This window comes from Lontra canadensis, unplaced genomic scaffold (genome assembly GCF_010015895.1).
Source record: "Lontra canadensis isolate GAN:19392208 unplaced genomic scaffold, GSC_riverotter_1.0 scaffold9, whole genome shotgun sequence".
NCBI lineage: Eukaryota > Metazoa > Chordata > Mammalia > Carnivora > Mustelidae > Lontra > Lontra canadensis.
The window spans coordinates 32,791,372-32,817,310 of NW_022631003.1; the positions used below are offsets into that span (position 1 = coordinate 32,791,372).

The 25,939-nt window shown below is 33.0% G+C and overlaps 2 protein-coding genes across 10 annotated transcripts in view; one reads left to right on the forward strand and one right to left on the reverse strand.

Moving 5' to 3' along the window:
- The window catches only part of KRAS (KRAS proto-oncogene, GTPase), a 37,135-nt gene extending 20,187 nt beyond the window's left edge, over nucleotides 1-16,948 (forward strand). For 3 of the 5 annotated variants that reach the window (XM_032855234.1, XM_032855231.1, XM_032855232.1), the window contains exons 3-6: nucleotides 2,387-2,565; nucleotides 4,012-4,171; nucleotides 11,464-11,587; nucleotides 16,764-16,872. In XM_032855234.1, the coding sequence (XP_032711125.1) occupies nucleotides 2,387-2,565; nucleotides 4,012-4,171; nucleotides 11,464-11,583 (459 nt within the window). In that variant the 3' untranslated portion in view covers nucleotides 11,584-11,587; nucleotides 16,764-16,872. Of the gene's footprint in view, nucleotides 1-2,386; nucleotides 2,566-4,011; nucleotides 4,172-11,463; nucleotides 11,588-14,468; nucleotides 14,470-16,763 lie in introns of all 5 variants that reach the window. The other 2 variants (XM_032855235.1, XM_032855233.1) reach the window with 2 other exon arrangements.
- A 5,160-nt stretch (nucleotides 16,949-22,108) lies between these two features.
- ETFRF1 (electron transfer flavoprotein regulatory factor 1) overlaps nucleotides 22,109-25,939 on the reverse strand; it is a 6,736-nt gene continuing 2,905 nt past the window's right edge. For all 5 annotated transcript variants that reach the window (XM_032855248.1, XM_032855251.1, XM_032855249.1 and 2 more), the window contains exons 2-3: nucleotides 22,663-22,750; nucleotides 22,109-22,580 (exon numbers count right to left, since the gene is read on the reverse strand). In XM_032855248.1, coding sequence (XP_032711139.1) covers nucleotides 22,359-22,580; nucleotides 22,663-22,713 — 273 coding nt within the window. In that variant the 5' untranslated portion in view covers nucleotides 22,714-22,750 and the 3' untranslated portion in view covers nucleotides 22,109-22,358. The remainder of the gene's footprint in view (nucleotides 22,581-22,662; nucleotides 22,751-25,939) is intronic.

Below are 25,939 nucleotides of genomic sequence, written 5' to 3' on the forward strand. Positions count from 1 at the left end.
TTTTTCACACTTTTAAAAATTAAAATTCTTGGGGCACCTGGGTGGCTCAGTGGGTTGAAGCCTCTGCCTTCAGCTCGGGTCATGATCCCAGGGTCCTGGGATCAAGCCCCGCATCAGGCTCTCTGCTCTGCGGGGAGCCTGCTTCCTCCTCTCTCTCTCTCTGCCTGCCTCTCTGCCTACTTGTGATCTCTGTCTGTCAAATTAAAAAAAAAAAATTTTTTTTTTAATTAAAATTCTTAGAAAGCTGTATGTTTAATATAGCATCGAGTACCCAAAAAATAAAAAGATAAGCAAGAGATAAGTTCTTTATTTCTTAAATTAACTATGTACCAAAAACTTTCCCTTTTAACATTTTGATGTATATACCACCAGTTCTTAAGTATATATACTGATACATTTGTATAGATACCTGTGTATATTTGGGATCATGCTACATATAAATCTTTGTGTTCTGTTATAAAGATTTTTCAGATATTTTACCAAAACCATGATTTTTTATTTATTTTTAATTTTTTAAAAGATTTTTATTTATTTATTTGACACAGAGAGACACAGTGAGGGAGGGAACACGAGCAGGGAGAGTGGGAGAGGGCAAAGCAGGTTTCCCACTGAGCAGGGAGCCCAGTACGGGGCTCGATCCCAGGACCCTGGGACTGACTGGAGCCGAAGACAGATGCCTAATGACTGAGCCACACAGGGGCCCCCAAAAACGTGATTTTTAATGGCCATTCTTTTTTCTTAATGATAGAGTGGTCTATATGGTAATTCATGAACTAAGGGCTCTTTAATACAACAGCCCACATGTGGAACAATAAGTGTCCTTGCTTTACATGTTATATCCATTTTCAGCCCTGCCTCTTATTCCATGACTTCATATTACACCATCCCTTTTCCTTATTTTTTGAGTCCTATTTTGGCAGAAAGTACACGAAGTCTTCTAGGCATAAGTATTAATCAAACGTCAGAGGAAAATCAGATTTTCATTTTAAGATTCTATAATGTTACCCACTCCCTTTCCTTTTATTCAGTCTTAGAATTGCACAGTCTTTTTAAGATATCTATCTCTTTCTCCCTTCTTGCTCCCCCTTTTATAGAGGCCTCATAGAATTTGCAGATAAAACAATCATGCCCTCTAGAGTTATCCTAGTATCTCTCTGGCTGTTAGATATTGTTCCCAGGATTTCAGAAATGAATAAGGGCATTAAAATCCTCAGTATCGACCTTTCTCTTATATATTCTTCTGACTGTAAGTAAAATAGATGCGTGACAACTATTTGTAAATTGATTTTTCTTGTCTAAATCATCCTGAATAATAGAGTTGCTAGAGCTATCCCATTTTTGGAGTAATTATTTTCTTTCATAGAGCATTTGGGTCTTTTTGTTAATAATATGAGTACTTGCATCTTTTTTTTTTTGCATTGTTTTTTAAATTGTAAGTAAATTTTTTACATTTTTTTAAAATTGTAAGATATATACATTTATCTTATGTATCTTATATATCATTGCAGCCATTCTTGCCTGCATAATTCAGTGGCATTAAGTAAATTCACAATGTTGAACAAGTAGTAGCTCTATTTCCAAAACCTTTCCATCATCCCAAACTGAAACCCTGTGTCCATTAAACAATAGCTCTCAAATCCCCTCTCTCCCAGTCCCAAGTAACCTCTATTCTACATTTTTGTCTCCATGATTTTACCTATTTGAGGTACCGTGCATAAGTAGAATTATAGATATTTGGCTTTTTTTGTGTTTCTGGCATAATGTTTGGAATGTTCTTCCATGTTATAACACATATAGAATTTCATTCCTTTCTATGGCTGAATAATATTCCACTGTGTATATGTGTATATGTATTATATATACATAATATATATACATTCTGCATTTTGGCTATTCTAAAAAATGCTGCAGTGAACATTTATATACAAGTATCTGACTTCCTGCTTTCAATTCTTTGGGTTATATATGTAGGAACAGAATTGCTGGATCATATGGGAATTCTATATTTAACTTTTCGAGGAACTGCCAAACGGTTGTTTACAATGGCTGTATCATTTTACATTCCTACCAGCAATGTATAAAGTTTCCAGTCTCTCCACATCCTTGCTAACACTTGTCTTCCTTCTTTTTTAATTTTTAATAATAACCATCCTAATGGGTGTGAAATGGTAGCTCTTTGTGGTTTTGTTTTGCATTTCCCTAATGATGTGTTGAGCATCTTTTCATGTGTGTAATAGCCATTTGTGTACCTTCTTTGGAGGAATCTGTTCAGGTCCTTTACCCAGTTTTGAATTGGGTTGTCTTTTTGTTGTCGGTTTGCATATAACACCTTTTTAAAAGTAAAAGGGGCACCATAATAATCCCGACTGTGTTTCTCCCTTCTCAGGATTCCTACAGGAAACAAGTAGTAATTGATGGAGAAACCTGTCTCTTGGATATTCTCGACACAGCAGGTCAAGAGGAGTACAGTGCAATGAGGGACCAGTACATGAGGACTGGGGAGGGCTTTCTTTGTGTATTTGCCATAAATAATACTAAATCATTTGAAGATATTCACCATTATAGGTGGGTTTAAATTGAATATAATAAAATAACATTGAGGAGTAATTACATCTTTCACTTATTATGTCTTTGCTGACTACCATGCATAAATGATCTAATCTGAATTTTAAAATAATACTGAGGTAGGTAATATATCCCTGTTTTACAAGTAAAGTTCTTGAGGATTAGAGCCGTTGAGCAGTTTGTTCCAGGTAGCATAGATAGTGGTGCTAGAATTGAAATCTAGGCTTGTTTAACTTCAAAACCTGTGTTCTTAACCACTGTACACTAGGGTCACAATGCTTTAAGCTAGAGCCATCATAAAAATGAAAACCATCAACAAAAATATGAAAAGGTAATGGAGGTAGGTACCACTCAGATAGCCTTAAAAATAATCAGGTATAGTGTAGAATTTCTTAGAACTGGATGAACATTGGCTTTAGGTAGTTAAAAACAATCTTGAAGTTGTGAAAAAGATTGAAATATTAGAACAGTTACAGTTTGTAAAGAATCAGGCAAATCTGAATAAAATTGGCTATTTTAAAATCATTAATAGTATTAAATATAATTTATATTCTATGTCTTTGAGGGTTTACAGTTTAAAAAAAAGTGCATATTAAATATCCCATTCATTAGCTATGTTCTATAACAGTGAATTAGCCTTGTTAGGAGGTGTAACATTCTAATACATTTCTTAAAGCCCATTTTCTTTCTATTCTAGTAATAGAGAAAAAGAAATTTGAGTGGGTGACACTATTCTTGTAGAATAGTAAATAGGTGTCAGTATGTTAAGCTATGAAGTTTTCTTAGCTATTAAGTAGAGAAACTGGGAATTTGGACCAGTTCTGCCTCTATTGCCTACCTTTTATTCCATGCTGTATTTTTGAAATTCACCTAAAATTGTGAAATAATATAATTTTACCCCAAATTTAGAGTTTATGCACATCTTATTGAAAAAAATCAACATGTAGAAGGACTTTTAACAGAATAAACCTGTAATAATGTCAGCGTTACCCACATAGAAATCAGAATCTTCCCACTTGGTGCTCTTTTTTCTTTTTAGAAACATATATGAAAATTATGTCAGTGTTGTAATCCATGTTTTTGTAAAAACATCTTTAATTCTATACATGTACATTTAATAACATAGTATATGTTTCTAAGATTACAATTTTAAAAATTAGGCACAGCATATTTTTAGCCTAGAATTTTTTCAATATTTCCTGTTTTATCATTGTGACCTACCTGCATATGGACCTATTATATTGTAGTTGTACCATATTTTTTGGTATTTTATCTTTTAAGAGACATAACAGAAGGAGAAACAAGGAAAATTTGGTGTGGTTGGAAACTAGGAATTACATTAAATGTCTTCTTTCAGCCATATTTTAGAAGACGGAATTATGGACAATTTTTGGAAGATATATTTTGTTACTAATATCTCTGCTATAACTTTTTCTTTCTCCCCAGAGAACAAATAAAAAGAGTTAAAGACTCTGAAGATGTACCTATGGTCCTAGTAGGAAATAAATGTGATTTGCCTTCTAGAACAGTAGACACAAAACAGGCTCAGGACTTAGCAAGAAGTTATGGAATTCCTTTTATTGAAACATCAGCAAAGACAAGACAGGTAAGTAAAATTTTAATAAATATGAATCTATTCCCTGTAAACTATATCAGATAATTTAATTATAATTTGCTGACATATATTCTGTTAACATCATTCTTAGGGTTGGAAGGCAAGAACATTTATAAATGTACATACCTGATTGTGTAACTGTTCCATCATTTAATGTAACTTAATTTTTCTTTCCATAATGCTAATATAGAAAATAAGACAAGGTTTATTTGGTAAATGTTCTCTTAAGGATATGAAAGAGCAGCATTTTTTAATCCAGTGTCCATGGTGTTACTTTTGGCTTTGGTTTCTTTCCACATTGAATATTTCTCTTCAGCTCAGCACATCCTACATTAAGCATTCAAGAAATGTAGGATTTTTTTTTAACTGTTATATTTATAAGGTCAAAGAACAGGGGAACAAATACTGATTTCCTATTTTAGAAGTGTTTTGAAGAGTATTATGTCATGTGTTTCTAGATTAAGTTTTATTGTATTTGAAGAATTCTATTTTGGTAGAATTTAAAAAAAATTTTTTTTATTAACCTATATTATTTGTTTCAGGGGTATAGGTCTGTGGTTCATCAGTCTTACACAATTCACAGCTCTCACCACAACACATATCATCCCCAGTGTCACCTAGCCACCGCATCTCCCTACCCGCTTTTGGTAGAGTTTTTTTAAAGAAAGATATATTTATTTTTGGAGAAAGTTTTCATTAAAGCAAAAGGATATTTAGAAAGCAAATAGGAATTCTAAGTTATTCATTTACTGTGTTCTGACAAAAATTAATGCCAGATTAACTCTGAATTTTGTTTAAAAAATTATCTTTATTTTTAAAAGCAACTTTTTTTCTAGGTAAAACAATTTCAGTTGACATTATTTAACCTATTTGTATGAAATGAGAGTTTAACATATAGAAAAAATTCTAGAAAGGAATATATAATGATATGATAGAATATAATTTTCATACACTAAGAAATTGATCAATTTATATTCCATACAAGATGAACATTTATTTTGGACTTTGCTAGTTGTGAACCCAGAAAACCCAATTTTATGGAATTTAACTTCTGTAATGCTAGGAGGTAAGAAAATTGATGAACAACTCACTACATGTTTAAACTTATAAAAACAGGTATTCTGTAACTTTCACTGAATTTATAAAGGAGTAAAAATTTTAAAGTAAACCATCATTCAGCTAATGCATATGTCTGTTTCACCAGTGGAAGATCGTACGCACTGCTCCCTGATTGTACAAATTTGACACACACCGAAGAAACAATGAATTCTGTTTTAAGTCCTTTTAGAGGGATTAAAAGCTGAATTTCTGTAGTTTGATTATAGTACAAGTATCTCATTCTAAAACTTGATTTATAGGTTAAAGAAAGAAGTTGGTATACAGTACTTCACTTTACCTTAGAGGAATTAAGATTTCATTCAAATCCATTCCCAGGTCCAAGAGACTAGGGAAAGTTTGGGTTTTGTCTTCTTTTTGCTTGTCTTGTATAACCAGACTTCTTGATTTCCCTTATAGAAGAGATATTTAGAAAACATGATTACAATATTTATAACTTTAATATAAAATACAAGGAACATTATCGAAAACATTTGTCAACATACTGCCTACTACTAAATCATACCAGTAACATTTTATTAATTTGCATTATTTGTAACTTTTAAAAAAAACTTAAAAAAAAAAAAAAGGAAAGAAAACTGAGATTTTGCCTAATGTGGTAAAGGGTTGCAAATGGAACGGGCTTCTTATACTTAATATGCATATGAATGGACTAGGCTTCTTACTCAAATCCAAATTCTAGTCAGAGGGTTCAGGTTGGGACCTGATCCTGCATTTTTAACAGGCTCTCAGGTGATGCTGATTTTGATACATGGACCGTACTTGGGGTAGAAAGACAAAAGAAGACAGTAAAAAGGAGTTGTCTGTTATTCTGACAATGTTGCCCTCTATTTAAGAGCCTGAAATAGCTGTCTTCTTTCTTGTATAGTTACTATCTAAGAAGTACTGGTTTATTCAATGTTTGACATTAATGCTTTAATATACCACAGCATTCATAATAATCAGAAGATTACCTGGATTCCTTTTAAAGTAGATTTTGTAGGTTTTATACAGTTTTGGGAGAGGGTAGGGAAAGTAAATGTAGTATGTATGATATGGAAGTGGATTAATTTAAAATTGCTTTGTAGACATTTATGTAAATCATCTAATTAAAATATAGAGTAATGTAAAGGAATACTTGTACTTTATTTCTTCTAATGCTTAGCTTTTCTTAAAACCTATTTTTATTTACATCTTTATATAATTTATGTTGCTAAACTATAACTTAGATATTTTAGTTTCTGATCTTTGATTTCTTTTTATTTTATGGACTTGTTGATTTGCCTTTCAAAAGTTTATTCATCTTCTTCTGTTGAAATTAATTTGATATTTGCATGCTTTTGGAAGACTTTAAAGAGCTGTTCCAAGTAATTGTGGAGATTGTGATAAATATAAATTTTCATAAATTTTACATTTCCAGTTTTTGTGAAAATTTGAAGCCCTATTTTCTACAGAGTATTTTGTTACTTATCTATTATTTATTTGTTTTTTGAGCAAAACTAAATATGCATACTCTTGTTGAATTTTATCAGCAGTTACTTGTTTCATACCCTAAGTTTTAGTCTTGAGCATGAACTTAAAACCGAAACACCAAGAAGAATTATTTATGTTAAGGTTGGTAGGAAAAAAACATTCATTTAGAAGGAACAGACAATAAGTGTTTTTTTTTTTAATTAAGATTTTATTTATTTGATAGCACACAACTGGGGGGAGCAGAAGGCAGAGGGAGAGGGAGAAGCAGGCTTCCCGCTGAACAGGGAACTGGATGTGAGTCTCGGTCCCATCATGATCTGAGCCTAAGGCAGATGCTTAACTGACTGAGCCCAAACTTTGGGGACCACAAGTGGTATCTGTTGGAGTTTTCTTTTTTTTCTTATAACCCTTTAAAAATGCAAAAATCAGTCTTAGTTTTTGGCCAGTACGAAAAAATAGGCTGTGGCTACATTTGGCCTGCGGGCTGTAGTGTGCTGATCCCTGATTCTCTGGGGAACTGTACTGTTCGATTAGATGCTAGAAGTTAGGTCACACTTTTGACTTAAATTTTACAGGCTAAGAGTAGTAATTTAAAAATAAAAGTTACATATTCTATGAAAGGGAAATAGTAGTTTTACTCTAGTACTTTTTAAGATAGGTTTGCACAATATATATTTTATGAAATTACTTTGTAATTTTTAAAAAGCCCATTATATGGGCTAGAATATAGTGAATTACAGATTTTTTACAATATTTTAGTCCACATCTGAAAAGCCAGAGTAATTTTATTTTCTGCTAGTATGCTTTATGTGGCCCCTATGTTCCAAGTATATAAAGACCTTACCTACTTCACATTTATCTGGGTAGTTTAGTAATTGCCAGATTTTTCTGGCCTCATTGGGCAGTGCATGCAGTGTTGACAAAGACTATTGAAACCAAAACATTGACACCATGGTAATCAGCTATGTGTTTTCCAGTCTGCTAAAATCAGAATTGGGGAGGGTTCAGGAAAGTGAATGACAGAAGCAGAATTCTAAGCATATCTACTACTCCTAATTCAGCTTTTTTATTTTCTGGAGGTCTCAGTTTGAGCATTATGTGAAAATTAGTTTTACAAATTTAAAAATGTTGAGTGATTAATTTCCTGGTTTTTGTTAATTTCTAGCTACTTAAAATTAGGTGTTAGATGACCTCTATTACATTGTTTTGAAGCAAACCAAATAAAAAACCTCCTTATGTGCCATATTTCTATTGGTTAGTAGTTGAGTTTGTGTACAGGAGATAAATATTTTGAACTTTAGCTTTTTTATGAGTTAAAAATAAAACAGTAACTGAGCACCTGCTATGTGCGGCAAGCATGACCTCCCAAGTTAGCGGTAGTGCTGCAGTTCAGTGTACCTGACATGAGCTGTGGTTTGGCAAGGTTTCTTGAGAAATTCATCAATACAGAATTCTTTTAAAGAATGCATCTAGTATCTCCCATTCCTGTCTCCCAAGGAAAGGCTAGTAGTCTTGTATCTGCCTATATTGAAGTTTTGGAAGTGTTACTTCCTTGAAAGTGTTTTCAAGAATTTTTTTTGTAATAAGCTTCTCAGTAGGAACTCGTTTAGAGTGAAATTGTTTAGTGAAAGCATTATAGGCACCAGAACGTAGAATATAGTGAATTATTGTATGGTGCTATTTGTTGACCATTTCTTTTCTGGTATGGAATGCCCTATTTCCTTAGTCTCATAAGTGTGTTTTCACATAATAGCTGAGCTGAAATTATTGTCAGATCTCTTGATTTATAAACAATTTACACATATGAACTTGTACACTTTTGTTCCTACATATTTTCAGTTCTGAAAATTTAGTAAGTGATGTTTGAAAATGAATATATGTGGCAATAAGCCATATTCTCAAGAATAAATCATTGAGTGCCAGTTAAGAGCTCAGCAGCTGGCTAAGAGGGTATTGAAAATCTGTTTCAGCTATACCTCGTCTTCAAAAATTACCTACACATTTTAGAGTATGAAACCAGTGTTCTTTGGTAGTGCCAGTGGCTTAAGGTGCAAACAAGAACGAATAATGTTCTCTTGATGTCGTATGACTTTTAAAGCATATTATCAAGAAATGAGAAGTAATTTAAGTCTGAGAAAATATAGTAAATAACTGACTCTTCAAAATCTAATATAATTTCCTCTTAGTAAAAATAAGAAATGACCAGAGTCACTCTGGAAGAACTATTTATCAGTGTTAATTATCTTAGCTACTCAGATCCTAATGCTGAATTCTTGGTGGTGGGTAGTAATCGCTTCTTTTTAATTATTGGCCTCCAATTCTCTCTCTGCATTGCTGGAAACAAAAATCATATATTCTGTACTGGTGATGGGGATGCACACAACACTTAAAAAGTAGACCCATTCAAACTGATTTTAGAAACAAATTACAATCAAAATTTGCTTCTCCTAAATTGGTGGAGGACCAAAACCCTGTCCTCTGCCCCTAGCATGTTTTACTACTTCTCTTACTGACCTTGTAATTTTTTTAAAAATAGGAATAAGAGTTTACATTCTTAAAAAATATGAGCTTTTACCTGGTTTGTTTTATTTGTGTGTGTGTGTGTGTGTATACATACATATTAAGTGTGTGTATATATATATTTTTTAATTTCTTGCATTGATTTTTTTAATTGAAAGAGTCATTTATGAAAATATCTTAATATCTTAAATGCCATCTCATACTTTACATCTTACATGTTTCACAGGAGTCATTTAATGCATTAAATTATTTATCTTATGTAATGAGAATTTCTAATATATAATTTTTTAAGGACTTAAAAATCCTTTCCTCTTGAGAATGATAAATACAAAATACTAAAAATTTGTATACAGGCACAAGTGAGTATCTAACTTGAAGTACCAATGTATTTAATAATTTCAGAAAATGGTTAGAAATCTTTATTTTGTAGTTGACTTAGCTAGCTGGCTAGCTAGTTGAGTAAATTGATTCCATTAAAAAAGAGATTAGATTTTTGGGGGCTATTACGATTTTTTATTAGATAGCCAAATAAAAATATATCACTGGATGGTTATAAATAACTTGAGACGTACATTTTAACATGTAAACAACATACTTAAATGCCTATTAACTGAAACTTAATTTTATGAATTTTAAAGTTTTACTTCAAAGGTAAACTACTGAACTCAACTGAAGCAGTACTTAGTATATTCTTGAGATTTATAAAAATTAATATGCCCTAAAGAATTGATGTGCTTTTTTTTTCCCCTTAACTATTACTAAACACAATGAATATGTGATGAACTTCGACATGCAAAAATTGAACCATAACAAGTGGTTTACTTCAGTTAATATTTAAATGGCCAATTCTCTGTGCCTGATTAAATTTAAAACTACAAATCATATTTTTTATATATATTAGCTTTCCTAGGTACTGGGCCCATTTTGTCACATTTGGTTCATAAAAGGACTGATGTTACCAATCCCAGAGAATTAAAATATGCCAATTCCCATATTAAGTAATACGTTTTAAAAATTAAAAACAGATTAGGCTTAAAATTAAATGTATAATAAAATATACCAGCCTTTCTAAATACTTGTATTTTCTTTTAGAAGAATAAACATAATTATTAATCTTTGAAATTAATCAGTACATGTAGATTAATATTTGTGTGTATTTATCTTTAGATGTAAGTTTCAACTTTTGGTGGTATGTTTTCTTAGACAAACTAGGAGCACAGTTAACTGACTACTATTCCCCTTTGGCTACTGCTTACTTTCTGGAATGGAAAAGACATTAAAAACTTCATGACCATATGGCCATATATGATTGTGTTTGTCGTCATAGCTTTCTTACTATGGCATTAAGCAAATGTCCCTTTTCTCCCTTTAGAGTATTTAAATTAGAATAGAAGGTATAAAGCCATTGTAATTGGATCCTGTTCTAAAAATTATTTTTAAGACTTCTTTCAAATAAGAAAACAAAATGCATTACTACTATTTTGTGTGTGTACTTTAAACAATTCATAGTGTTTTCATATTATGATAAATAGCCCTCATGTAGCATTTTTATTTAAATAATATAAGCTGTCCACCCACAAAAATCCCTTCCAGTCTCAGCTCCATTTGTGGGCTCTAAAAATTGGCTGGACTGTGTTTTAACTGAATATAGAACTCAAGATTCCAGTCTCTTGACCCAACTTTATTTTGAGGTATTTTGTGTGTGTGTGTGTGTGTGTGTGTGTGTGTGTGTGTTTTAACTTTAAACATCCCTTTTGTACCATTTTTCTCCTCATTCCCCAGGTAGGGCAGGGTGGGAGAGGTAGGGCTGCTTATTTTTCCTAAATTAAATAATTTAAATCTAACTTCAGGTTAAGCTTTGATTAATTCCATGATTAACAAACTAAAATGTTTACATTAATTGATCCACAGATGCTAATATATGTGCTTAGGTTTTTCATAATCTCCCCTAATTGCTAATTAAAATTTTTTAAAAATTCTAATTCCATTATAAGAAATGATTTTAAAGAACAAACCAGGATTCAAGCCCATATTTTAAAGCTTCATCCACAGTTTTATTCAAACAATCTGATGTCTGTTTTAAAAAGAAATTCTCAAGTAAAGGTCACAATTTCAAACTTCTTACACAAGGTTGTCCCAATAAATTAACATTACCAATGAAACAGACTTTAAAGAAGTTGTGTTTTACAATGCAGAGAGTGGAGGATGCTTTTTATACATTGGTGAGAGAGATCCGACAATACAGATTGAAAAAAATCAACAAAGAAGAAAAGACTCCTGGCTGTGTGAAAATTAAAAAATGCATTGTAATGTAATCTGGTAAGTTCAGCATATTAATTTTGGCAGAAAGCAGATGTCTTTCCAAGGTAACAAAGTAGCAACCATTTTAGAACTTCCTAGGTGTGGGGTTCTGTATTAAAAGATAAGAAATTGGTAGTTTGTTTCTATGATTAGTTCATTTATTTTTAATCTAATGTGTATTAATTATAATTGATGCAGATTTGATAGCTATAGACTACATTTGTCATCGGGTGTAGAAAAAAAAGAAAGGAAACTGCGTAGAGTAGTAAGGTTGAACAGTCCAGAAGGTGGGGAAGGGCCCACTATTAAAATGTATTCTTTCTTTTGGACATTCTGCAAGCAAATAGTTGTTCTGCCTGTGTTCTCTAACTCAGTGGCATCAGTATCATTTTTTTACCCAAGAAACCTGGAAGTCTTGGGATGACTCTGACTTCCCTCTTGTGCACTCCCATTTGGAGGCAACCACAAATTCCTTTGATGTTACATTTTGACTTTTATCACATTGTTAGTTCAGGTTCCTATCATCTCTTGCTGGGACTGTTATATCCTCTTATTTGGTTTACCTGTTGCTGCCTTTATTCACAGTACAGCTGGAGAGATACAATTAAAAGAAATGTCATTCCCTTTTCTTGACGTCCAGTCACTAACTTTCTGTTACCTATGGAATAAAATCTCAAACTTGATAGTATGTTAAATATGTCTTTTTTTTTTTTTAACATCTTCCTACCCTTCTAGCCTTTGGTCTTATCCCTAAAAAGTCCTTGAAGTTTTCTTTTGTTGGTGGGTTTTTTGTTTGGTTTGGTTTGGTTTGGTTCTTACATAAATAAACACCATGTTATTTCTTGCCTTCCCTTGAGTCTTGGCTGTTGCTCTTGGTTGGAATGCCAGTACCTTTATCCATAGTCTTAATAATTAGCTAACATTTTTTTCATGATTCTTTATTCTCCAAGAATCTTTCTTTATAGCCTTAGACTAGGCATAGTGCCCTTCCTGTGTATTCCCAATATACTGTTCTTAACTGTTATATGCTTGCCATGTTAAATTGAAATAATCTCTTTTATGTTTGATTCCTATACAGTAGAATCATAGCCAGAATCATTTATTTTCAATCTTTGCATGATGATGGCCTAACATGTGCTACCTGGCACGTGGTTGCTGCCCATTTGAATTTATTGAGTGGCATTCTCAAGTTTCCTTTTTAAGATTTACTTATTTTAGAGAGTGTGCGCGTGCACTTTGGTGGGAGAGAGAGACTTTATGCTGAGCATGGAAGCCTGACATGGGGCTCCATCTCATGACCCTGAGATCATGACCTGAGCTCAAATCAAGAGTTGGACTCTTAACGGACTCTTTTTTTTTTTTTTTAAGATTTTATTTATTTTTTTGACACAGAGAGAGAACACACAAGTAGGTGGAGTGGCTGAGCGAGGAGCCCGATGCGGGACTTGATCCTAGGACTCTGGGATCATGACCTGAGCCAAAGGCAGCCATTTAACTGACTGAGCCATCCAGGTGTCCCTCTTAACTGACTCTTAACTCTTAACTGACTGAGCCACCCAGGTGCCCCAGTATTCCTTTCCCAACCAACTCATATTAAATTTGGTCTTGCTCAAAAAAGATTTCACTCAGTAGTTTTTATTATGTGGATTTAAGGTCTAAAGTAATCAGTGTATCTCCCAAAAGCATAAAATGTACTGAATAATAGGTTCAGTCCCAAAAGACAGATGCTATACTAATCAGCTAACCTCAGAAGAATAAATAAAGCATGACTGGCATTAATTTTTATTGAGATTTATGAACTCTTAATATTTTTTGAGTATCATTGTATAGAGCAATATCTTAACTTAGAAGTTCTGGTAAAATTTAATATTGCAATGCAATTTGAAAAGTTAAACATTTTTAATAGTAGCCATGACTAGAATTAGGTGATGGATTTTTTTTTTTTAGTTTTCTCCTCCTGTTTTCTTACTAGTAGGTGATTTTTAAAGTACAATATTTAGAATAAAGTTTTGCAGTTTAACTTTTTTTAAAAACAAAGGTAGAAGCACATAGTCTTCTAAGATTTCTTATTTGTGACTAGTGCAAATGTCAAATAACCGGTGGGTATGATGAATTGAATCCTTGTTTCTTCTGGGCATGGATAGCATTTAAATTAAAAAGTGCACTTGGTAATACTTAAAATTTTAAATAAAAGTAGTTTTTCAAAAATTATTTTCACAGTAATAAATATATACAAATTAGTTTTTCTTAGTTCTAAAATGGCTGGGTTTCAGCAAAATTACTGGGATAATGTTTTTGTCTTTCATGTGTATATGAAAATGACCATTTCCCATATGGAAGAAAGGAATTCAATGCCCTGTTTTTACTAATTATAACCTACCCCTAATCATTGAAATTGTTTTTTTTTGTAAAGATTTTATTGATTTATTTGACAGAAATCACAAGTAGGCAGAGAGGCAGGCAGAGGGAGAGGGGGAAGCAGGCTCCCCGCTGAGCAGAGAGTCTGATGCAGGGCTCGATCCCAGGACCCTAAGATCACGACCTGAACTGAAGGCAGAGGCTTAACCCACTGAGCCACCCAGGCTCCCCTGAAATTGTTTAATTTTAATAAGTTACATAAAAAAGAGTTCAGCATTGAGAAAGAATGCAATATTAACCTAAAGTATTTGTCAAAATCTTAGTGAAAGAAGGTAATGTTAACAATTCTGTTTTCATTGTCTCCTAAACACTTTTATCTTGTTTTCACCTTAGAATGTGTCTTCTCTATATCCGTATCATGGTTTTCATTTTATCTGCTTCACTATTTTAGTATCATTGACATTTTTCTTTATTATAAAAACAGTTGAAGTGGAGTAGACTGCATAAGCTTTGTGTGTGGGATCAAAGGTAATTTGTGAAGGGTGGGGGAGTTGGACTAGATCTTCTTTTAAGATTCCATTACCATTCTAAGGATTTTCGATTATAAATTAGTTGGGTTGCTGAGCAATAAAATAACTATTCTTTATTATATCAGTGGAAGTTTCTCCTTTTTATATATTAAAAGGGCTAGAATGAAGGTTTTTCTATATTAAGTCTTGATTATATTGCTGATAAATTACATTTTATCTCTTTTCCTCTCTCCTTTCGGTAAAGGAAAGGCAGGTGTGTGTCAGTAATGAATATCAGAAAGTGGAGTTCAGTGAGTGCAGGTTGGGTGTTTTATTGGGGACTTTTTTCACTAGACTTCACACAAAAATTCTGTTTTTTATCCTAAAGCTCTTTATTTACTTATTAAAAGCTTTTATTTTTTCAAGATCTATTTTTGGGGGGGGGGGACAGTGGGAGGGAGAGAGATCCTCAGGTAGACTCCCTGCTGAAAGGAGAGCTCAGTGTGGGACTCATTTCCGGGACCCCAAGAGATGATGGCCTGAGCTGAAATCAAGAGTTGGATGTTTAAATGACTGAGCTATCCAGGCACCCCTTAGTGAGAGAGAGAGCACATGGGTGTGCAGGGGTGTGCTCGGGAAGGGCAGAGGGAGAGAATCTCAAGCATACTCTGCTCTCAGCAAGGAGCTGGTAATGGGGCTTGATCTTGCGAGCAGAGATCGTGACCTGAGCCAGAATCAAGAATTGATTGCTTAACCAACTGAGCCACCCAGCACCCCTACGACTGTTTATTTAAACCTAACCAAGCATGTCATTCCTACTCTGTGTTTCTTTAGAAATATGGATAATGTTGTTCTGATTTTTAGATCTATTGTGAAAATTAGTTAAATGTAACTTGAATGAAAATGCCCTGAATTAATTTTATTATATTGAAATATTAATTGTAAATTATCTTAGTAGCACAGTAAAGGAGAAATCCTATATCATTGTTAAATATTTAAATTATGTTTAACATAATATAACTTAATGAATGTATTTATATGAATATTTAACAGAGTGGTTGAAATGAGAAAAAACCCAATTTCCATTGTTCTTAAAGTGGCTTAATCTAGACAACCATATTTACTGGGTATTTGTTCTTAGGACTCCCTCTAGTGTCTCTGTTTAAAAGCATCATTAGGTTAACAGGCTTAAGAATAATTAACTATTCTGTAGAACAGATTTTAAGATACATAGAGGATCATACTTTTTAAATTTTTTGTTTTCTCCTGTTTTTTTTTTTAATTTTGTTTTTATATTTAATCTGCTTTTTAATGGGGTCATGACAGGAATTGACTTTTATAATCTTGTATAATTTCAGCATTGCAGGGTTAAAATCTCCGGTTCTGTTACCACTTTCAGAGTGCCATTTTCCACCTGAAAATTATTAGGTCAAAAATTATTCTGACTTGAAATCACTTTCAGCCAGTACTTATTTATATACCTTGCTTTGATCATGAATAGATGTACCAAAATAACCAAATGGAAATTTCTTTGAAGAAATAGCATTTGGCTTTATATGGCAAACTCCTGGATACATACATAATATATTAAACAGAAACTAAAACAATAATAAGTAAAAGAGAATGTACTCCAGATTGGTGACTACACCATCATTTAAATGATTTAGCTCATTTCTCTACAAAATCAAGGTATTATATTTTTCAAACTGTTGTGTCTTATCTTGGAGCCACTTGAAGTTTCAGTATGTTAAGTATATGAGTTGAAACTAATGCCTTAATATATATTATTTGAAAACTTAAAGGATATTTGAATACTGTTTACTTCCTGGGGATTATTTACATCTAAATATTGAACCCAGAGCTCAAATATTGTTACTGAATACTTATGAAAGTAATATATACTTGCATGGCTTATATCTAATATCTAGAAACTCTGGGATAATTAAGTGTAAATGTATATTTACACATAGAAAAACACACAAATGCATTTGGATTTTGGTGACCAAGGGTGCCAATATGGACAGATGAGTAGTAAAGTAATTCTGGGAAAAAGTTATTTGTTCAGCTTATGTGAGATTATGTACATTGATTGTCCTTGCCTTTTGTGAGAAATAGTGTTCCTATTTATGATATTGATGAAATAGTCAGGAAGAAGACATTATAAGATTCCTAAAAGTCTGATACATATTCAGTTGCCTAAGGAGAGATGTAAAGTGTCCTTATTCTTTATCAGTATTAGAGTTTCCGGTAGTCATAGTCCTTTCTGTTATCTATATACCTCAACCTATCATATATACCCACATTTTAATACTTGTTATGTGTTTCAGGGTGTTGATGATGCCTTCTATACATTAGTTCGAGAAATTCGAAAACATAAAGAAAAGATGAGCAAAGATGGTAAAAAGAAGAAAAAGAAGTCAAAGACAAAGTGTATAATTATGTAAATACAATTTGTACTTTTTTCTTAAGGCATACTTAAGTAAAAGTGGTAATTTTTGTACATTACACTAAATTATTAGCATTTGTTTTAGCATTACCTAATTTTCTGCTCCATCCAAACTGTTAGCTTTTATCTTGAATGCTTATTTTAAAATGACAGTGGAAACTCTTTTTTCCTCTAAGTGCCAGTATTCCCTGAGTTTTGGTTTTTGAACTAGCAATGCCTGTGAAAAAGAAACTGAATACCTGAGATTTCTGTCTTGGGGTTTTTGGTGCATGCAGTTGATTACTTCCTATTTTTCTTACCAATTGTGAACTTTGGTGTGAAACAAATTAATGAAGCTTTTGAATCATCCCTATTCTGTGTTTTATCTAGTCACATACATGGATTAATTACTAATTATAATTTCAGTTGAGATTTCATGATGGGTTTTACTGAAACATTGAGGGAACATGAATTTATGGACTTCTTATAGATTCATCTTACAGGTATAATGTCCTATAGTTTCAGTCACCCTTAATGAATGTAAAGTTACACTGTTCACAAAGGTTTTCTCCATCTTTTCACTGCTATTTGTCATAGTCACACTCCCAAAAATATATTTTTTCTATAAAAAGGGAAAAAATGGAAAAAAAAATACAAGGCAATGGAAAATATTAAAAGGCATTTACTTTCCATATTAGATAAATTCCTCTAATACTCTGAATAGCTTTTCCTATTAAGGCAGACCCAGTATGTAATGAGGATTATAGCAACCATTTTGGGGCTATATTTACATGCTACTAAATTTTTGTATCAATTGAAAAAATTTTAACATGTATAAAAAATTCCCATAGGAATTAAATATAGTCTCCCTATGTCAGATTGCTCTTTCTTAGCATAACTTTAAATTTTTTCTTGATCTTCGGTCTTAGAAAATAGTTTTAATTCTGGTAGTGACATTAAAGATTATTTGGGCCAATTAGCTTTGGTAGATGTTAAAGTGACCAAGGTTGCAAGGCCAGGCCTTGTGTGAACCTTTGAGCTTCATTAAGAGTTTCATGGTATGGACTACATCCCTGTAGTCCCCAGTGTTGCCGTGCATTGGGTAGTGAAAAGTGGGGGCGAGGAGAGTTTGGATAAGATGCATCCTCACTATGTGGTGGTCCTGCAGACATATCAGGAACATCACTTTTGTTTTAAAAAACAAAAACAAAAACAAAAACAAAAAAAAACACAATAGAATTTTTTTAAAAGCATTATTTCAAATAAGATTTTGGGGTAGGGGGTGGCAAGACTTTAATTTTTTTAAACAATGATGTGAAAAAGTTTCCAAATCTTTAGTATTGGTTAGTTCTCAATATTGGCTAAAGTAATATTTCATACACACTTTACAAGTATGGTCCATATTTAAGAATAACTAATGCTTAAATAATAAATTAATAACTGATTCTTTCAGTGCGTTTAAAATGTATTTTTAAATATCTGAAGTGAGATGGTGTATTGAGGTGAAAATATCACTGGACTAGGAGGAAGGTGACTTAGATTCTAGTTACATGTCTTTTACAACTTCAGTTTTGGGCAAATCACTTGCTATCCATTTCTTCATGTTAAAATAAGTCATCTCAAAGGCTATAGCTAGCATTACAACTATGTGATTTTCATTCAGTTTACATAAGGATATATCTATTTGTCAGTGTCAGCACAATCTGTAACTTTTTACCTGTGTTTTACCTGTGTTTCAGCACCAGTCTTAGACAAAGTTGTGCAAGAGGTGAAGTTTATTTTTTAGGTATCTGTTCTCCAGTAGCAGTACTCCTCTCCCATATTAGTGTCATCTTGCCTACCTACCCTTCTGTATGCCCCGTGACTTGATGCTTTTTCTTTTAATACTTCTAATTCCCCTAACCTCAAGATTTATTGCTGCTTTAGATATCTCCACGAAGGCTTCCCATCAAGTCACATTAGTCAGGCTCAACATAATCTGACAGATACTGTAGTAGGGTTTGACCTAATAGCTAATTTTCAGGTGGTAGCTATAGCAATTTAATTTTGATCCTTTGAACATCATCTCTTTGCTACCTGGTCCACTAATGACTAAATAGGAAAAGTAGGAATTTTCATTCCTGCTATGAAAAGACAGACCTTATCCAGTAGAATTTAATAAATTCATAAATACTGAAGGATTTCCTTAGATAATCTAAAACTAGGGCTAGCCCTGGAAACAGTGATACATTCCATTATTTTAGTAAGTAAAATCTTCTTACAATGAAAAATACTTTAAAACTTAATTCATAAAGCTTACTTTTTAGTGGAATTCATTTGTCCACCCAATATTTGAGTGCCTATTGGATGCCAGGTACTACACAAGGCACTGGGGATACTACGGTATTCCCAATGAGGGACATAATCCCTATCCTTAAGTAGTGCTGATATTTTAGAGAGCAGTCTGTAATATCTTAGTGAGGCATTTGGCACATGACCCAGAGATAATATAATGCATATATTAGTTTTGCAAAGAAGTGATATGGTCTCTAAGGTTTCTTCCAGTTCTAAAATAATTGTTATGCTCTGATTCCAATAAAGCTCTTTAATCAAGCTACTTTATATAAATCACTTTACTTCATTATTTTAAAGGAGTAAACTTAACTATAATGTTTTTTATTTGGGATAATTATGTGATTTTCTTGGGACAGTTGCAGTATACATTAAATCGTATGTCAGATGATAACATTAAAATTCCCAAGTGTGTAATATTCTAGTTGGTCGCTTTGTATCATAATTAAAATAGACTTAAATATTGAATTCAAAAATAGTTTTATTTATCTGGGTATGAATAAACAGATGCCTGAACTAATTCACAGAAAAGGAAATTTCTGTGTAAAAATCAGTCCAATTTCTGAAATGCTATGCTAAACTACAGGTTTATGGAACATTAGATAGGGTGTTAAGACTTTATATAGTACTTACTCTTGTTTCTGCACAAGAGAAAGAAATGGCCATACTTCAGGAATTGCAGTGCATAACTGAGGGATTTTTAGGACTCTTCAATTTTTTGATGTAGCTGGGCAGCTTTTTTAGGCAGTGGTAATTATCCTTTATTATGTGAATTTTGAATGGTTTGAGAAAAGGTTTGTTTTTGTAGAGATTTTAAAAGGGGAGCGATAATCCTAGAAAGAAATATTATGTAATTATTACAGCCTTAAAGATAAAAACCCTTGGAGTTGAAAAAATTGCTAAAATTACATAGTTTTAGACATTAACATGTTTGTGGAAGAATGTAGCAGAAGTATGTAGTATAATTTGAGTGAATATTCCCAATTAGGAATTCTAGGCTCTATTTTAACTGAGTCACACTGCATAGGAATTTAGAACCTAACTTATAGGTTATCAAAATCTTTGCCACCATTGCACAATTTTGTCCTAATATATATAGAAACTTCGTGAGGCATGTTCAGTTGCAGTTTGCACAAGTTCATCTGTGTTCAGTGACTTTTTTCTTCTAACCATATTTTTCCAAACAATACACATTGTTTTTTGGTAGGCAATAAAAACTGTCATTTCCATTGTTAAAAAGTAATTTCTTGATAACTGTATTAATGGTTTTTAAAAAAAAACATCAGTTACTTTAAAACTGAATTTATATTTAATAACTTCTGTGTTAGTATTGGGTAGCATGAAATCTGCATTGAAAAATCGAACAGCATACAACTGGTAGCTGTAAATTCCTTCAGAAAATGAAAATTATTTCTTCCTAAAGATATATTTACATCAGTTCTTGAAGAAGTCATAACAAGATTAATAATTGTTTTAGTTTAATAGTTTTAAGTGCCTGTTTGGGATGATGATAGGCAATTTAGATGAATTTAGGAACAAAGTTCCTACTTGCAGAAATGTCCATTACAAAGGGTCCCCCTCCCCATAGTGCTAAATGGGTTATGTAATGTTTTATCCAAAAGTTTCCAATTCCACTGTCTTGTGTTTTCATGTTGAAAATACTTTTGCATTTTTCCTTTGAGTGCCAATTTCTTACTAGTACTATTTCTTAATGTAACATGTTTACCTGGAATGTATTTTAACTATTTTTGTATAGTGTAAACTGAAACATGCACATTTTGTACATTGTGCTTTTTTTTGTGGGACATATGCAGTGTGATCCAGTTGTTTTCCATCATTTGGTTGCGCTGACCTAGGAATGTTGGTCATATCAAACATTAAATTTAAAAATGACCACTCTTTTAATTAAAATTAACTTTTAAATGTTTATAGGAGTATGTGCTGTGAAGTGATCTGAAATTTGTAATATTTTTGTCATGAACTGTACTGCTCCTAATTATTGTAATGTAATAAAAATAGTTATGGTGACTATGATCGTGTGTACTTCTTGACAGAAATTTGAAACATTTGCCCCACAGTTGATACGGAATCATTTATAAGCCACACTATATTAGTGAATCTTTTGCAGCTTATGTGTTAGAGATATTCTTTATTATTTGTGAAAGGTGCTGTGAACATTATTTTATAGGTTTAAGTGTTTGCTTAAAACCATGTTAGATTTAGGTCCATTACTGTGTTAACTTATTTAGAAGTAGATGTAAAACAGATCTGCCTTTATGATGAAAGAACAGATTAACATTATTTAATACTTCTTATCAGTAAGGGTAATTGATACACAGGAGGTGATTTGTTTCAAGACTGAAAGGGAGCCAGCAGCAGAATCAGTAACAGAAGTTTTGTTTTTTTTTTTTTAAGATTATTTATTTATTTATTTGAGAGCGAGAGATCACAAGTAGGCAGAGAGAGAGGGGAAAGCAGGCTCCCCGCTGAGCAGAGAGCCTGACACGGGGCTTGATCCCAGGACCCAGAGATCACGACCTGTGCCGAAGGCAGAGGCTTAACCCACTGAGCCACCCAGGCGCCCCAATAACGGATGTTATTAAATAGGTATGTATATAATGCCAGTTACTGGCAGCCTACTTCAAGATCAGAAATAATCTTACTCCATACATATTTCTATAACTGCACTTAAATCATTACCATGTGCTATTTGTTTTGCAGTGAACCTTGAATGTGTGCTGTTAATGTACCAAATATGTTCAAAAATAAGGTGGTACTCCTTCAAAAGTTACAGGAAATTAATGGGCAAGAAATTATTTTGCTTAGTTAAATGCATTAAATGGCATTCTCTTGTCAGTAAAATGGAGAAAGGGGGCTAAGAGTAATAGGTAAAAAAATTTAGTAAGTTGAAACTAAGTACATTCAAAATTGGGTACTCATTAGTTTTTAATTGGTAGTTGGCTATATTGCTGATTTTGTATAAAAATTAACAAAGGGTTGCTGATAAAGCTCTGTGAACCAAAGTTGCTTATTTTAGTTCATTAAGACAGCTCAGGTATTTTTTTACATAATGTGTATATCTTGCCATTTTAAGTTGCAGTTACTGTTATATCTGGTGTACATAAAGAGCTGGCACTGAATTCCAGCCAAATTATAGTAATATAGATCAGTTAGTTTTGTTGGTATCTGAATAATAGCGTTGTTTCATCGCTCTGTATTTCCTAAGGAAGTATAAGGCTTCTAGCTCTTTCATTACAAATTCACCCCGTCCAATAAGTTCTTTGATCTTCTCTGGGTCCTTCACATCTTTGTTTTTTAGGAAAACATTCTTCAGACGCCTTTTAAAATAGTCTGCTCCTTTTGGATAGTCTCGTCCAAGATACAGCAGCTTAAAAAAGAAAGGTTAATATATTTCTAAACGATCTGTATCTCAGTAACATATATATAAGACTGGCAACATAATTACTTACATTTTTATAAAGATTCAGTACTTCTCCTCTTAAAGAATTGGCCATTTTCATTTATTATGGAAAGTAGCCACTTTTATACATAACATACCTAAAGAAAAAGAAAAACCTTTGTAAATAACTGCACTGTAGCCCCCAAAAAGAATCAAAGATTTTACACATTGGGAAAAAATGGTAACTTTTTTTTTCATTCAACAAATACTTATTGAGCACTTAGGTTCCAAGTACTGGGACATAGCTACGAAATGTCAGATAAAATACCTGCTCTCACAGAACTGACATCTCCTATGGGAGACATAATAAGTAAATAAGAGAATTATGAATTGTGTAAGTCCTATAAAGGAAAAGGGGTAATGAGAGAAAATGAATTGTCAAAGATAGTTATGTAGGTGTACCTTCTTATACAGAGTGGAGTGAATTAGATTTGAATCCCAGCTGCATAATGTTATATAGGTTACTTAACCTTTATGAGCTTCAGTTTCCCTACTGTTGAAAGGAAGACTGTCCACGTTGCTCTCAAGACAAGACCAGACTCATTTGGAGGAAACTGTAAAGAGGCCTAGTCATATCTAGACGGGTGCTACCCTAAGAAAGGCTGTAGAGTAGAAGCTGAGTGTGGGAGTCAAGTCAGTTCACAGCTAATGGTAGATGGGCAATAGGAGTGGTAAAGAGACCAGTGAACAACCCCTAAGCGAGTGCATGTGTGACAAGCAGGCAACATCCAGTGGAGTAAATTATGCTTTATGTGTAATTTGTTAGTGCTACTAGGGAAAGGTGGCTCCTTAAAGGCACCATGACAGTCTAAACATAGAAAATAATTCCCATTACTTGTTACGGTTGTGGGGATTAAATCATAAAATTCCTAAGATTTAGAGATAGAGAGATTTAGAGATAGAGATTTAGTTAAGGATTTAGTTCATGATAGGCCCAGAGTAAATGTCTCTGTCTTGTATAACCTTCCTTAAAATTCTGTTATTCCTATTTTCTCAACGACCTAAGAAAACTTACACTTTGTCCTTTATTGATAATTATTTTTGAAATTGTTTTGAATTCATTGAAATGTTTTGAAATTATTTTGAAATAATTTCAATCTTGCAGAAAAGTTCCAACATATTTCCTGAACAAGAATTTAAGGAATATACTTAAGAATTTGAGAATTGAGAGTAAGTTGCTAACGTGATAAACAATTAGTGTGCATACTTTGCAGTGCCATCCAACAGAAATATAATCCAAGACACCTATGCAATATTACATTTTCTAGTAGCCCATGTTAAAAAATAAAACAAAAAAAATTTAATATATTTTGTTCATATCCAAAATATTATTTCTATGTGTCATGTTAGCTACATTTCAAGTGCTTATAGGTATCAGTGGCTTAGGTGCCACCATACTGGGGAGCACAGCTTCAGAGTATAGTTTCTGTGAACAATGACATTTTCCTACAAAACAGTACAACCATCAGAATCAGGAAGCTAACACTACTACCTTACTACATGAAGTCCACAACCCCTTCATGTTTTGGCAATCATCCCAAAGATGCCCTTTATAGCAGAAAGTTCAGTCCAAGATTACACGTTGCATTTAGTTTTCGTGTCTCTTTAGCCTTCAGTCTGAAACAATTCCTCGAGTTTCCTTGACTTTCATGAACTTCATACTTGTGAAGATCAAAAGCCATTTATTTTGTAGAATTGCTGGAGACTACCACAGATGTTTAAAGTGCTCAGAAATAACAGAGTAGCCTGGGAAGGGAAGCAAGGGACTGGAGAACAGGAAGGGATCAAAAGGCAGGAGGGAATCCTTGGGGATAATGGAGATGTTTATTATTGTGATTGAGATGATAGTTTTATAACTGTAAACACATCTCAAATTTATCAGATCGATTTACACTTTAACCTACTGTATGTCAATGATACCTCAGTAAAACTTTTTAAAAACTGGTGTAAATGTGCTGGCAAAATGTTAAGAGGAGGGCTGGTAGACAGTGAGGTACACATGGAAATAGGGATCTAAACCACAAGGCTGCTAGTTAGTGGTCAGGGTAGGTGGTTCAACCAGCCACCAGTCAAGCTGCATAAAACCGGTATGCCTCTCTCGAGTGGGAACCCTGGTTGTAAACGCTTATTTTAAATTTTTTAAAAATATACTTGGAAGACTCCTGCTTCCAGGATGGCAGCTAAATGAAGTCCTTTTCATTTCTTGCTGAAGTTCATTAAGTCTGATTCTCTGGCTTCTCTTTCTTAAGAAGGGAAAAATCACATCTGAACAAATATTATTTCCATTTTATTCCTACCTAATTCCCCACTTTACTAGTAGTTTTAAAGCTAATTTACATAGCAAACATACAATGTAGCAGCACAATTCTTTCTTTTTTGAGCTTTCTTGCAATTTTCTGTTTTTCTCCAAATTGCTTTTTCTGCTTTTGTCTGGATTGCTTCTGAGCTTTCTCCCCAAATCTTTTTTTTTTTCCATTTTTACAAGTGGAACGGTTAAAAAAAAAAAAAAAAAAAAAAAAGCTTTTTAGAAGATTTGTATACATGGTTGCAACTTTATAGACTCTGAGTTTCAAGTTAGGATGATCAGAGTGTACCCTTTGTTGGGGAACATCTGAAGTCAGTCATTCCTCCTGGGCTGATCAGACTCGCTGGAGAAGAAACTTCCAGTCTGCTGAGAATTTGCCTATTCAGTCTTAAGAAATGGAAGAAAAATGGGGGCCTTACATTCAGCATTACGTACACCAAATTTAATTTCTGTTTTCAGTATGGTTCTCATGTACTTAGTATACCTGAGGACACCCCAGTGCAGAGAATAGTATTATTTGGTCAGAAATATATCTCCATGCTTCTCTGGAGTGAGAGGTACAGTTCCTCTGGAGGTGTTTTTCAAATAGCTTTTACTTAATCTCTTTGATTTACTTCATTCTTCATTTCCAATTCCATTGGCCCTGTTCCAGTGCCCTTTGAGAATTATGTAGTATAAATTGGGCTTCTGGTGTGTTGAGTCACACTCATTCATCTGGTCTGCAGCTTCCAAAATTTTACTGTTGTCATTTCTCTTCTCACATTTTAAAATTTATTTTTATATCCCTTCACTGACGAGCAGTGGAGTTTTGAAAGGGAATGAAATTAGTAGGGTACATTTATTTTCTATTAATCTAATTTCCATTTTAAAACTTTGTTGTTCTTGTTTGCTGAGAGCCAGTTTCCAGCATGGTTTAATCTTATTGAAGAATGGCTCTTAAGAATCACATGCTTTTTTTTTTTTTTTTTTTTTTTAAGATTTT